This window comes from Alosa pseudoharengus, unplaced genomic scaffold, assembly GCF_046254945.1.
Source record: "Alosa pseudoharengus isolate Yale_2024_CS ecotype anadromous, Long Island Sound unplaced genomic scaffold, YU_APseudo_1.1 YU_APseudo_1.1_scf_3, whole genome shotgun sequence".
In the NCBI taxonomy this organism is placed as follows: domain Eukaryota; kingdom Metazoa; phylum Chordata; class Actinopteri; order Clupeiformes; family Clupeidae; genus Alosa; species Alosa pseudoharengus.
The window spans coordinates 42722707-42737446 of NW_027468718.1; the positions used below are offsets into that span (position 1 = coordinate 42722707).

Below are 14740 nucleotides of genomic sequence, written 5' to 3' on the forward strand. Positions count from 1 at the left end.
CTGTTGACATGATGAAATTATCAACGCATCTCCTCACAGTCAACTCGAAAAGTTTGTTTAAAGAAGACTCCATCATCGGGGTTTCTATGGGCTGTGTTGTTTGTGTGTCTCCTCTATTTTTGATTCTCTCCACCCTCTCTCCATTCTCTGTTATTAAATGATAAAATACAGGTTGTGAATTGTGCAGATGAAAAGTAAAATGCCTGGTCTATACAGCATTTATGTGCTATTATCCTTTCATAATATGCTCAGAATCAGCATGTTAAATGTTTCATAATGAATGAATAACCTTTCTTTAATTGCTAAACATATTTCAGCTCTGTGTACTCTGACAATGACTCATATATTAAACTTCCCCTCAGTGGTTTTGTAGTTATTTCCTTATAATTCCTTATATACTACAGTATAGGCCTAATAGGTGCTTTGATAACATGGTCTGTGTGGTTAATAAAGTTTTTCATAGATTGCATAGATGGTCCTTTTAGTTAAAATAAAATAGTTATATATCTTAAAATAGTTATATAGATATATAGACTTTATTCTTGCACTGTTGCACTGTTGGACTTACTCATTTGCACTATCACCATGACCACTATCACCATTGCACTATCACCGTGACACTCACGCACACAGAGCACCTTACCTTAGAGAATCACAGGCTCAGTCCCTGCCTCAGTCATTGCAAGCGCCTCTTGATTGATTAATCACCACTATGTGGATACTGTTTTTAGAATTGATTTAGATTAAGTGTTAGTTAGTATAATTAGTATTTTAGTATATTTAGTATATTCTTTATCTTCTACTGTCCTTATTGCTTAGTTGTGTTTTTATATTATATACTTTTAATTACTTTTTCTGCTGTAAGTGAATGTGTCTATCTAGTTTGTATTTTATAAACACATCAGTTTTTACAAATTGTGTTTCATAGATGCGAGCTGTAGTGAATTTGATAGATGAACACACTTTCAGAAGTATATTAGAAGTGAAGTTATTTTTATGCAACACTGGAACCACCAAGTCTTAATTAGAACAAGAAATTACATTTTACGCAAATAAGATTACCAGTACAAGGCCATCTAAGTATGCATGCACAGGCACGGATGCACACATTGTGCAACACAATTTGATCGTATCGGTCTTGTATCAGTCTTTTACAGCTGCACAGAGTGATACCGTAGAGACCGTGCCTCTGTCTCTCACCCACTCTTTGAGTTCTGGGCACGTACGCCACACCTCTGTTTAGATCATAAGTCAAGTGACGTCGGAGCTCCACCCTCCCACGCTCAAGTCAACTCAACGCAGGCAGCCTGCACCTTTTAGCTGGAGGAAGAGCCCACGGAAAGTTCAGTGTTCAGAGCCTGGGCGATATCAGCACAGTGCGGCCTCTGGTCCCTGGGCCGGATAGATGATTAACCAGCACAGACTGCGATAGAAGAATGAATCAGAGCCAGAGGAGTCATGGCTGCCTTAACATGGGGACGGACCGTGATTTGTGTTAGTGGATTTTGGGGGGCTACACAGCTGGGGCGGCCAATAAAGTCTGGGTAGACGTGAGTTTGACCTTTGTTTGACTTCAGTTACACCTATTTGTAGCTTCCTGTGTGGTTGATTGAGGCGTCAGTAGTGTCGCAGCCACATTGTCCTTACTTATTTCCTGTTGAGTTCTGCTGGAACCCATAGCTTTCCGAGGTGACCTGCATCTTTAGTCTTTCACAGTGGACTAGCCTTGAGGGGTTGTAATAATTATTAGTTGTTTGTTCCCCCATTGTATACCTCATGGAGATCATGGATGAGGAGGAGAAGGATTGGAAAGTGCTTGAGCCTTCCTTTTCTGTGAAGGTCTTCCTTACAGTGCTCTACAGTGTCATCTTAATACTGGGCATTATTGGCAACAGCGTCACCATTCGCACCGCAAATGTTCTAAGACGCAAAGGGTACCTGCAGAAAAACGTGACAGACCACATGGTGAGCCTGGCGAGTTCGGACCTGCTGGTTCTGCTCATCGGTATGCCGGTCGAGCTCTACAGTGCCACCTGGTACCCCTTCGTGTCCGCGTCGGGGGACGCCTTCTGCAAGATCTACAACTTTCTGTTCGAGACATGCAGCTACGCCACCCTCCTGAACGTGGCCACGATGAGCTTCGAGCGCTTCATGGCCATCTGCTACCCATTCCGGTACAAGTCGCTGTCCGAGAGGCGCACAGGCTTTCTCATCCTCTTCGCGTGGCTGACCTCGGTGCTGGTGGCCCTGCCGCTGCTTGTGGCCACAGGAATGCAGGGGCACATCCGTGAGAAGGACGGCCTGCCCGCTCAGAACCTGACCTTCTGCACCAACCTGTCGGAGCACTGGGTCATGTACAAGGCCAGCATCTCTGTGGCATTTGTGGTGTATGTCGTGGTGCTGGCCTTGGTGGCGTTCATGTGCCGGAGCATGATCAAGGTGATCAAGGAGGCAGCGGGGAACGTGTCCAAGACTGAGAGTGCACAGGTCAAAGCCGCCAGGAAGCAGACCATCATCTTTCTGGGTATGTATACTCTCTGGGTATGTTCTTCAACCCTTGGATTTATGGATGTTATTGTCTGAGGCTCTGGAAAACACTTTTTCTTTCAACAGCCAATGACAGTGAACAATTTAGTGTGAGGGAAAGAGAGGAAAGACCACGAAAGAAGCAGCAGTTAGCAGTTTCTGTCCAGCTCTGATGTTTTCTATTTTAAGACAGAGCCTGACTCCCTGATGTCACTGCCACAATCTGTCCGAAGCACTCCAAACAGTACACATTAGTCAAGTAATGTTGATTCTTCTTAAAGATTGCCTGCTTTGTGTCTACTCAACATTCACCTACTGTTCAGTGATGAGCTGGGTGGCCTAGGGTCATCATTTGTAGAGCAGGAATTATTTTGACTCCTGAGGGAAGAGTTTTACCTCTAGGACTCAAAAATGGGAAAATGCTATCTGAGTTAGAATTGTGCGATTAATCAAATTAATCGATCGTGATTATTACTTCCAACGATTATGAAAACAACATAATCGAAATATTAGTATTCATTTCCTACATTCAGTTTTATAACAATGCTCTCCTTTTGTCTTAAGATTATATTTTGGATAATATTTAAAAATGTGAAAAATGGATGATGGTTCCAAAATCACTGAGTAATCGTGTTTAATTTCGCAATCTCAATCTCAAAATAATCGTGATTTTTGCCATAATCGAGCAGCCGTACTATATAATGTTTGGTGATTGCCATATTGCCCTAAACCTGTATCGCATGATCATATAAATTATTGTGATTCTTAACTCCCTACTTAATGGGTATTGCATATACTTTGCTGTTACCTGGCAGACATGTTGTCTTGTTATCTGCTATATGGGAGGTTGTTTGCAGTAACCACCACAGTGGATGTAGATTTGTGTTGTCCTTTTCCATGTAAAGCATTTCCCAGCAAGTTGCCAAAAATGGCATTAGTGGCCATCAACCAAAGTTACTGGTTAAATAGCCTATCTTTTGTCACTTATAACTTCCTATATTTTAAGAGTTTGCTTCCAAAACGCTATAAATCCATTTTTGAAAACATTAATAAGTCATATTATTTAATTGTGTATTTTGCCTAATATTAATACAATTGAAGTTCTGTTGATTTGATTGAGTAAAGGTAAATCAAACTAGATGTACCGCATAGCGGTACAAAATATGACCGCCGCTCAGTCCTGTACATCCATTCCGCGAAAATAAATCATATTAATGAATTTGTCTCCATCTTCTACTCCATCCCCCACTCTTGAAACTTTTGTGTACTTGTTTGGAATGTGTGTGTGCACACATTCCGCACACAAAGTAGCCTACTGGCACTGCAAAGGTGAATAGATTTGTTTCTGGGCCAAAAAATTTGCAGCATTGTTATAAAACCTTTAAAATCTCTAAACAATCACAAGTAGGGCAGTTCATCACAGTCCATCCATTGCAACTAGACTGATGAAAGGTACACCTGTAGGCTACATTGTATTTGGGAAAAGCAGAAGGTAGCAGCATAATGTATTTATTTATTTATTATTAAACAAAACAATCCCTGTCAGTTCCATGCAGTTTTCAACAGCTATCAAGAAGAGAGGTCATGTCACGGATTTTTGTAAATGTGTCTTCTTCTACATATGCATAAGTTTAGTCATCTAGTTCATATGATATTCAGCTTTATTGTCAATGCACAAATTAAATACCAGTAGTCTAAAACAAAATGCCGTTTTACCCAGTGGTGCAAATAACTGACATGTCCAAAAGGGCCTTCATGAAATGCGTTGCGAGACTGTTCATACACATTTTAACGGGCAAAGTTGAAGAGCTACTGTCCATTATTGTTTGTGCAAATAATATGCTGATTCATGTTCCCTTGCATTTTGCAACTATGAGGTCCATAGTTAGTCTGGCTTTCGCCAGACCAAGCTCAATCTTTTGACGCAATCTTTTGATTTTCACCCAGCCTAGTCCATGGTAGGCGCCTGATAGAAATATTGTTTAATTTTGCGATTGAGATATCCACGCACTGGCGCCCCCCCCCTGCGATGTGTTCGCCCCCCGGTTTCAGAGCTATTGTAAATGCAAAAATGCATAGAGGGAGTTATGACAAAACCGTGACTGTTAACAAACTATAAGCTATATAAGGTAGGCCCTATGCTAGGCCTATTACACAACACAAATTGTCACTAGGCTATGCTGGCGACCCAAATAAAATCTCCTTTGGAACCAATGGCTTACACCTTACAGTATCAAGCTGCCACCTCTTTGCGAAAAGTTAATAGTTTTGCATATCAGTAGTAATACATTTCAAGTAGCTGAATCACCGAAAGGGCGAATGAAGTGGACACTTCTAAATGGAACCCAACCCACTGTACAGTAGGCCTAGCTCAAGGTCTGTGGCTAAAGCAGCCATAATGAAAGCGTTATCATTGTTTGGATACTTCACACACACGTGTTTTTTAATCGCATAGACTACAACTACCAAGCTGGAATCAAAGCACATCGACTCCCCTCTCACACCTTAAACACGCACTTCGAACAAACAAAAAGCGCCTCAGTCTCACGGAATAGCCATAAGCAAAACTGTATCTGACCGGTGTAACGTTGGTACTAAATCATTCATCGCAAAGAATGATTTTTGTAGCACGTGCAACACATATGTGTAGGTACAGCCCTGCCCTGAATACATCTCAACGTGCGCTCTAAAACATCTGGTTTAAATGGAGATGTAGATCATCACGGGTGCGTTAATAAATCTACATTGCGGCGAGTTGACACAAATTATTCTCTTTGACGAATTTATGTAGTTTCAGTTACTTCACTTTGAGCCATGCTCTTCCTTACTTGAATCACCTTTGAAAATAGAGGATTGAAGTAGCCTATATGGGTGTTTGGGAATGAACGTTGACCAATAAAATGTCAGAAATGTCCCAGCCCGGTGTTTAGGATGCATCATAGACAGGTTATCTTTCAGGTAGCCTATATATTTTCCATTAAAAAAACCATCACGCAGCGAACGTATTGTGGCTAACTCACTTAGCTCCTGTTAGTAGCCTAGGCTATGGTCATAAGCAAATGAGATGACAGTCGAAAGATACAATTACTGCTGTTATCAATTTGCTTGGTAGCCTATAAACGCATTTATGGTTTATCCATCACTCAACCATGCTAATGGTAACATTATTTTACCTACATTCTGCTATTGATAGGATTAACGTAGCCTACCTGCAGTAAAAAACAAGCATGTCCGATAAACATTCTCAGATTTATTTCGGCTTCAAGAGGAAATGGGAATTACATGTCATGCAGAAATCATCCTACCCTTAGATGTTCTCTGCGGTAAACTACTGTAGCCTACTGTCTTGTCCTTGTAGGAAGCATAGTGTCTTTCCAACCCACTTTAGATTAACTTCCAACAAAATTACGTCTCACTGCAACGATGCGCCATCTAGTGGACAAACGACTACGTGACGCCAATACTGGAAATGCAGCCAAATTATTATTATGATGAATATTTGGGTTTCCTTTAATCCTACAGAATTTGTAATTATGTATCGGCCGTTCTAATTGCCGATACTGATGGTATACGTGCCTGTGTGTGTGTGTGTGTGTGTGTGTGTGTATATGTGTGCACCACCATCTACAGGCCAATGAGTGTACAGTCACTAAATGTACACATAACTTAATTTTTTAGACCCCCCCATGGATGAAATTCTACGAAACTTGGCATACCCCCAGAGAATGTCAGGTTAATCATACACATACAATTTGGTGCAGTTCTGAACGTCTCAACTGAAGAGAAGGGCGATTAAAGCAGAATGATATTGCATTTTTATTTTTTACCGGGGGGGTGCAAATCACAAATGAGTGATTATGGGCTAGGTTGATGTGGGCCCTTGAGACCAACATACCATAAAAATGTCTTCATCCTCGGTGCCACGGTTCAAGGATACAAGGATACAAGGATACAAGGAAGTTTATTGTCACATGCATATAGTTACTGGAAGTAAGAAATGCAGTGAAATTAAGTATGGTGTCAGCCTATTTGTGCATTTATGGGGGGGTAAAAAGTGCAGTAGAAGAGGGGTTTAGTAGATTAAGTGGCAAGGGCTGCATAAGAAAGGTGGGGGAGGATTGCGATTGGGGGGGGGGGGGGGGGGGGCCCCAACAAGGAGCACCCAAGAGCAACAGGGGCAAGGAAAAACTCCCTTACCAAGGAAGAAACCTTGGGCATATCCACGTCTCAAGGGGCTAACCCAACTGCCAAGGGTCTTGGTGTGTGTGTTGGGGGGATGACAAGGGAGATGGGATAGTGTGCTGTGTATGTGGGGAGAGGGCAGTGTGCAATATGTGTGTTGGAGAAGCTTCCTCATGAGACAATGTGCTGTGTATTGGGGGGCGGGGGCAGTGTGCTGTAAGTATGTTGGGGATGTGTGTTGGAGAAGCTTCCTGATGAAATAATGTGCTGTGTATGTAGGGGAGAGGGGGGGGGCAGTGTACTGCAAGTATGATGTATGTGAGTGATGACAGTGAAGATGTGTGTGTGGGCGGGAGGGGAGTGGAGCAGTGACTGTGTGTGTGTGTGTGTGCGTAGTGTGTGTGTGGGTAGGTGGGGGCAGTATGCTGTAAGTATGTAGAGGATGTGTGTTGGAGAAGATCGATCCTGAAGACAATGTGCTGTGTATGTGGGGGGGGGGGGGGTATGTGCTGTATGTATGTGAGGTGATGACAGTGATGATGTAAGAGTGTGTTTTTTTGTGTGTGTGTGTGTTGGGGATGGGGGGGGGGGGGGGGGACAGAAAGGCTAGGCAATCAAGGACATGGGTAGATAGATGGAGGAGAAATCAAAAATAATAAATAAAAAGTTCTATAGAGATGTGCAAAAGTTGGAGAAAGTCAGATATGTGTGTGTGTGTGTGTGTGTGTGTGTGTGTGTGTGTGTGTGTGTGTTTTGACGTGTGATGAATAAGAAAATAAATAAAAGGTCTGCAGCATAGGGAGAGGGATGTAAAAGTGCTAAAAGTCATGTAGGTGTGTGTGTGTGTGTGTGGGGGGGGGGTCATGAGTGCTGAGGAGTGGATGAGTGCAAAGTCAGTATAGTGTGAGTTCAGAGTTGGGAAATGTTTGAGAGTGCTGAGGAGTGAATGTGTGCAAGTCAGTATAGTGTGAGTTCAGAGTTCGGATGGCCTGGGGATAAAAACTTCTCCTGAGTCTCTCAGTTCTGGCTTTGTGACTACATAGGCGTCTTCTTGATTTCAGCGGTAGGAATAATCCATTGTTAGGATGAGAAGAGTCCTTCAGAATCTTTTGGGCTCTTAGGAGTACTCTTCTGGAATAGATTTCTTGTAGAGCAGGGAGTTGAGTTCTTATAGTACGTTCAGCTGAGCGCACTACTCTCTGCAGAGTACTACAATCTCTAACTGTGGAGTTCCCATACCAGGTGATGATGCTACCAGTTAGAACACTCTCAACCGCTGAAGTGTAGAAGGCCTTCATGATGGATGTAGAAACTTTGAATTTCCTTAGCTGACGAAGGAAGTAGAGTCGTTGTCTGGACTTCTTCAGAACATGTTGAGTGTTAACAGTCCATGTTAAGTCTTCAGTAATGTGGACACCAAGGTATTTAAAACTTGTGACTCTCTCTACAGGTTGCCCGCTGATCATTAGTGGGGTGTAACTGTAGTTCTGCTGCTTCCTTCTGTAATCCACTACCATTTCCTTGGTTTTATTGATATTCAGTGTCAAGCTGTTAGATTGACACCACTGTGCCACCTCATCAACCTGATCCAAGTAGAGCTGTTCATTGTTGTTACTAATCAGGCCCAAGATCACTGTGTCATCTGCAAACTTGATGATGGAGGTATGACTACTGCTGGCTTTGCAGTCATGTGTGTAGATGTTGTACAGCAGTGGACTCAAAACACAGCCTTGGGGAGCACCAGTGCTGATGGTTAATGAGTCAGATGTCAGACCCCCCACTCTAACCACTTGTGAACGGTTGGTGAGGAAGTCAAATATCCAGTGACACAGGGTGGTGTTCAGTCCTAAGGCCTTCATCTTTGTGACCAAGGTGAGAGGTACTATCGTGTTGAATGCTGAACTAAAGTCAATGAACAGCATCCTCACATAATTCCCATTCCCCTCCTCCAGGTGAGTTAAGGTGGTGTGCATGAGGTTTGAGATGGCATCCTCTGTAGACCTGTTGGCTCTGTAAGCAAATTGGAGGGGGTCGAAGGAGGCAGGGAGGGATGAGCAGATAATGTTTTTCACAAGCTTCTCAAAACACTTCATCACTGTAGACGTCAGGGCTACTGGGCGGTAGTCATTCAGACATGATGGACTTTTGTTTTTCGGTACTGGAACAATAACAGACTGCTTGAGGCAAGTAGGAACTGTCTCTTGAGTCAATGATGTGTTAAAGATATAAGTGAACACAGGAGCTAACTGAGCAGCGCAGGATTTCAAAATCCTGTTAGAAATTCCATCCGGTCCAGCAGCTTTTCTACAATTAACCCTCCTAAAGGCATTGCTCACATCGACCTCAGAGACACAGAAAGGTGCATCCTCATTTGCTTCACATGCTGCAGCTAGTGCAAGATAGTCTGTGTTTTTCATGTCAAAGCGAGCATAAAAAGCATTAAGTTCATCAGGGAGGTCTTTACTCACATTCATCATAGGAGGGGACTTTCTTTCAAAGCCAGGTAGTTATTTAGGAAAAACTGCATTTTTTGGGTTTCGGGGGGCCCAGCGCAGAGGGGGAGTGGCCCCCGGGGACCAAACAAAATTTTTCCGTAAAAGTCTAGTGGGGCTACATACCCACCAAATTTCATGTGCCCCGGTGTTTCGGTGCCCCAGGTATCGTTGACCAAAATTTCAGGAAGTAGATGACGGGAAAAAAAATATAAAAATAAAAAAAAACTTTGACAATCCCTATATGACCGCTTCGCTAGCTTCGCTAGCGGCGGTCATAATAACAATGCCCAATTACATTTCCACTGAAATTACTAGAAAACAAAATTAAAACTAGAAATGTAATGCCAGAGGAATTACAATAGTGGATGGAAAGCTGCTGGGTTAATGTTGGTGGGGAGATTCCTGAAAAAAAAACATTGAATCACTTAATCTTTGGGTTCATACAAACCCTTGTACCAAAAAACCTTGTGCGTCAGGCATTCTTGAGATATCACACTCAAGGTGGGTTTGGCCTTGACATTTGACTTCATCATTGAGTCCATACAAATGTTCACACCAAATTTGAAGCATGTGCGTCAAGCCGTTCTGAAGTTGTGACACAAGCATGAAAGCTGGCCTTTGGAAAATGTAATTCAGAGTATGCAATGCAAGACTACTGTACCTGCAAAACGGGGCTTTCAGTTGGTGTTAATGACTGCTCATTCTGCAGCCAGCTAACAATTACTTTGTCAACGTTAAAATAATTGAATCAACGTCGCACTGCAACATTTATTCTACATCACTTTTGCACCCTTCATTAATATTAAAGCAACGTTGAAATTCTAACTACAGATCAATGGGATTTCAATGGTATTTCCACTAAAATGAATATTGAAACAATGTTGAAATTACAACCAAACTAAAGATCAACGTGATTTCAGTGGTATTTTAATTGATATTAAACCTCAGTAAACCACTATTAGCCTAATCTGGCAAAATATTGGGAAATTCATATCCTGCTTTATCTACAGCCAGTATAAATTTGGCTAGGCCTAGATAGGTCTTGTTTAGGCTACTCAAGCTTGCATAAATAACCATTGACAACTTGTTATCAGTTAAGCAAGTGCATTTATTCACTCTTCATCTAGAAATTCACGTGTACTGTGTTTTCCTTCCATCCATAGCAGTTGCAGTCAGCCTGATCCTTCAGTAGCAGAGTGAAGCGGCACCTAACAGAAATAGAAGGGGGGGGGGGACGGCTGTTAGATAAATATGTTCAACTGAGCAACAAACTAACAGCTAAGCCTACAATCAAGTTATTTTACGCCAGTGGTTCTCAAACTTTCTCTTTCATTCCCCACTTAGATCAAGGGGGCATTTTTTAAACCCCACCTGTCCCTCATCGCTCTAAGAATGTGGTAGGTCAAACTTAAAATTGTCAAATTTATTGAAATAATGACAAGTTCCAAATATATCCTCGGCAGCAGAGTTAAAATCAGCTGGTGCTGCAGATATAATAAATACATAATGTGCCATTGTAAATTAAACACACATATTTCTGTTTTCCAGCAATATATTAGGAAGCATAGGCCAATATTTTACAGCATTGTACAATATATTCAATGAAATACCAACATGCTGCATTAAATGAATCCCGGAAATATTGGGAAATATTTTTGAAATAAACTTTGCAGGGATGTGATGTACTGTAGGCCTACAGTGGCTCCCGAATCAGACGTTTCACTCAGATTCTCAAAGGCATAATACTGTCGTGATCGAGGCGCCTGTCCCATACCTCAAGTTTTTTGGTGAATGCAGTAATCTTAGATCTTCTAGGTGAGGTAGGTGCTTGCCTTAGCCTTGTAACTGGAGATTTAACTCATTGAGCCACTCATACAAACGTAGTTCAAAATGAAGGCTAAGTTTCAGCCAGTGATTGTTTGCCATTTCACTCGTCAGGCCAGCTATCGAAACAAAAGGCGGCTGGCTGGCAAATTGAGTGCTTAGCTAGCTGCTACCGCCTCCACTGCACACAACCGCGAACCTAGAAACATGAACTTACTATGTTGCTAAGCTACAAGTTTAAAACTAACGCCAGCTTGCTTGCTTACTTGATTAACCGAGTTGTTTTAAACAGACTTCACACACTCCATTCAAATACAAAACACAAATAATTGTAACTTACATTGGGTGTGGTAGGAAAACGTCCGTTTCGTCGTCGTTTGTTGGACGAACCAGACAACAAGAACGTAAACTTTCTTCAAGAGGATGCTTGACAGCAGCAGTGCCTGTAGAATCGGTAGGAATAAATGAGGCAAGGAGAACGCTACTGCGCACAAGTTAATTACGGGATGTGTAGTTTTAGGGAGCACCAGATTGTATGCATTAGAAGCTGAGACGGTTGATTTCACAGGTGACACCTGTGTCAGTGTTCTAATTAGCCCGGGAACTTCTCTGGGAGCTTAACAAGTCCATTATGACATCACAGCCTTTGAAGTTTAAGGGGGAAAAATGAGCTTTTTACCATTTTTAATCCTCTATTTCTCAAAAAGTATAAACTTTATAAAAAATCTGAAATAATAACTCTCTTGCCCTAGCCCAGAAATCTAGACGTATCCTAGCGGCGGCAAATTAATTTGCTCAGCCTGTACGTCTAGTATCGAACCATAGGAATTTCTATTGGCTTAACACCGTGGATGTTCTCCAATCACAGCGCTCTATTTCGTTAGAGAGTCTTAAGGCGGGCTTAACAGGATAACGACATCCTGCGACGGTGAACAACAAGGAAGGTGACTATGGCGAACAAAGAGCGGTTGTTTGAATCGGCGTTGGCGTCAACTTTGGAGGAGTTGGACTTGTGCTTTTCTTTGAAAGTAGAGCAACACAATGCACTGAAGTCATTCCTTTCGAAGAAGGATGTATTTGCCGTTTTGCCGACCGGATACGGATATGGTCGTAGCGCTGGCCTATTGCATGCCTAGGCAGTTTGAAAGACAATTCTCCGCCCGCCCCTTGGATTAAGCAGGTGAATGATTCGATTCCAGACTATACATTTCAATGATATAGGATGGCCCGCCAGGCTACTCTTGCCCCACTCCAGACCTTCAGAACGGTTATTTCAACATGTCTGTACGTTAAGCGGTTAGAGTCGCATTAATTCTTGAAAAGGTAAAAAGAAAAAAAGGTTATAAGAAGCCAGGAGATTTCAAGATAGTGGATTCCATCCACTATAATAAATGATTTTTGAAAAATCATTAAAATGGAGGATATAGTGTTTTGGAACCAAACTCTGCATTTGATACTATATATAACTTCCTCTATCTATATGGATATTTTATACCATAAACAAAAACTGATCAACAGCTTTTTAGATCGACTTTAAAATAAAAACTTCAATAACAGTAAGCAAGCACGTCACCACTGAGAGGGTTGTTAGGCAGCAGGCTCTGAAGAGAACCGTCACCCGGACATGCAGGAGATAAAGATATCTTATCTTGTTAGAACCAATGCGTGCGGCTGGACCAGTGCAGACTTGAAAAACGTGTTTTTGAAAAAGAGTTATTAAAGTTAATGTTAATGATTTGTTATTGTTTAAGATGTGTGTTTAATGGCCCAATAAACATCTAGCATAAACAGTTGAGACAATGCATTTAAAATTGCACCCCCCTTGTCCATATGGTCTGTTAAAGTAGCCTATACTGCTCTGAAAGCAAATAAACCATGCAAACTATGTCAGCATAACTACTTGGTAACTGTAGTGTGCTGTGCACAATCACACATTCAATAACTGTGTAGCCTACTTTTGTTGATCTTTGAATGTGTCATGCTTTGTCTAAAAGAGAAACAATAGACGTTCAACAACAATGCAGTAGGCCTAGCAGTGGCATGGTGTTTTAGCATTTGGAATATTGTTGAACACTGCAAAAGGGTCTTTATGTGATACTATTTTGACCATTAATAGTAATTCTAAATATGCTGAAAATCAGTAGTAGAGCTCCATGGTCTTGATGATGTAACCAACACCTGTCACTAGGCCTATATAAAGTGACAACCTATGATAACTTGTCTCTACCCCCACTCTCACCCACCCTCTCCATCTTTCTTTCTCTTTTCACTTGGTTACAGGCTTGATAGTCTTAGCATTGGTCATCTGTTGGTTCCCAAACCAGGTTCGACGCCTCATGACCGTGGCCCGCCCGAAAAAAGCCTGGACAATGGATTATTTACGTAGCTACGCCACTCTGCATCCGGTAGCCGACACCTTCTTCTACCTTAGCTCCGTGGTCAACCCTTTTCTCTACAACCTGTCGTCGAAGCAGTTTCGTGCGACATTTCTCCAGGTGCTCCTGTGTCGCCCTACCGTGGAACATGTGAACCGCAGGGCTCTGTCAACACCCTGGACACCCAAGTTCTCAATGCATCCCCTTGTGCCAAAGTCGCGGCGCCAAAATAATTCTTCACAAGATGGAAGACCTAAGGAAGAGGAGCCATGCAACACACAACAGAATGACAGTGGTGTCGTTGTAACGAGCTCTGCATGCTTATCAGACCAAGAGTGTATTGAATTGGATAATGGAGCTACACATTTAGGCAAGTGGGAAAGTGAGATCTAAAGCAAAGTGAACAAAACATGAACTTGTCATATTGTCGCACACGTTGTGTGGACAGTGTTTAACATTTCTGTTTTTGTCTATTAAGATGTTTGATGGTGTTCTATTATACAGTTATATTAATGTGGAGTTTTGATTAAAGATATAGTTTCTATTGTGATCTCATTATTTTCCATTTGTTCTTTGTTGACTAGGCCTACTAGGCTACTAAAGAGGGGATAGGCCTATATTACCAGTGATGGCTGCTATTAGTAGTTATATTAAAGCATGTTTTCCATTCCATTTAGATAGTTGTCCAGAGGGGCTGGACAGACGAGCAGGGACAGGTGTAATGGGCATCTCCCTCTCTCACTTTAAAACCATTCTTCTCAGGGAAGGTTGGCTCTTGTCGTCTGATTACTCATGACTGTGAAATGTTGACATGGCACAGCAGGCGATAGTGATATTGATTTTGACACAAAGAGTTCTGTGTCACAATTCTTACTCTGGGAACCAGAAGGGTGAGAGCAATCTCACTCTCTTAGGAGGATTTGTTCTTCATTAATCTGCTACAAAAAAGTACATTAACGTGGCCTATAAAGCATGTGGTTTGGAAGTTGAAGTTGTAGAGCATGTTGTTTCGAGGCACACAGCACACTGCACTTCCTCCTAATGTGAAATGCAGAACAGATACGCCGCATGACAGTTGTGAACAATGACCCTATGGCTACATGGTCAGAACATAATCTAGGACAGTGGACACAACCCTTTTGAGCCCAAGATCCCTGAGCCAAGGGAAGATCTACCTTGAAGCGTCAAAAGAGAACCAAATCCAAAATACTTCCTATTTGTCTTTTATTTAGGCAAATGTACACTGAAAAAAGTGTTTCTGAGCATGTGTAGATATAACATAAATGAAATCTGTGAAATTAACAATAAAAATCAGTTTGTATCTTTACATGAAAATAT

At 41.9% G+C, this 14740-nt stretch overlaps 1 protein-coding gene across 1 annotated transcript; it reads left to right on the forward strand.

Moving 5' to 3' along the window:
- Positions 1-1261: 1261 nt before the first annotated feature.
- Positions 1262-13952, forward strand: gpr39 (G protein-coupled receptor 39). Its single transcript, XM_076264340.1, has 2 exons — positions 1262-2524; positions 13308-13952. Exons 1-2 carry the CDS (start codon positions 1777-1779, stop codon positions 13793-13795), a joined length of 1236 nt encoding a protein of 411 aa, XP_076120455.1. The 5' UTR covers positions 1262-1776; the 3' UTR covers positions 13796-13952.
- The last annotated feature ends 788 nt before the right edge of the window (positions 13953-14740 follow it).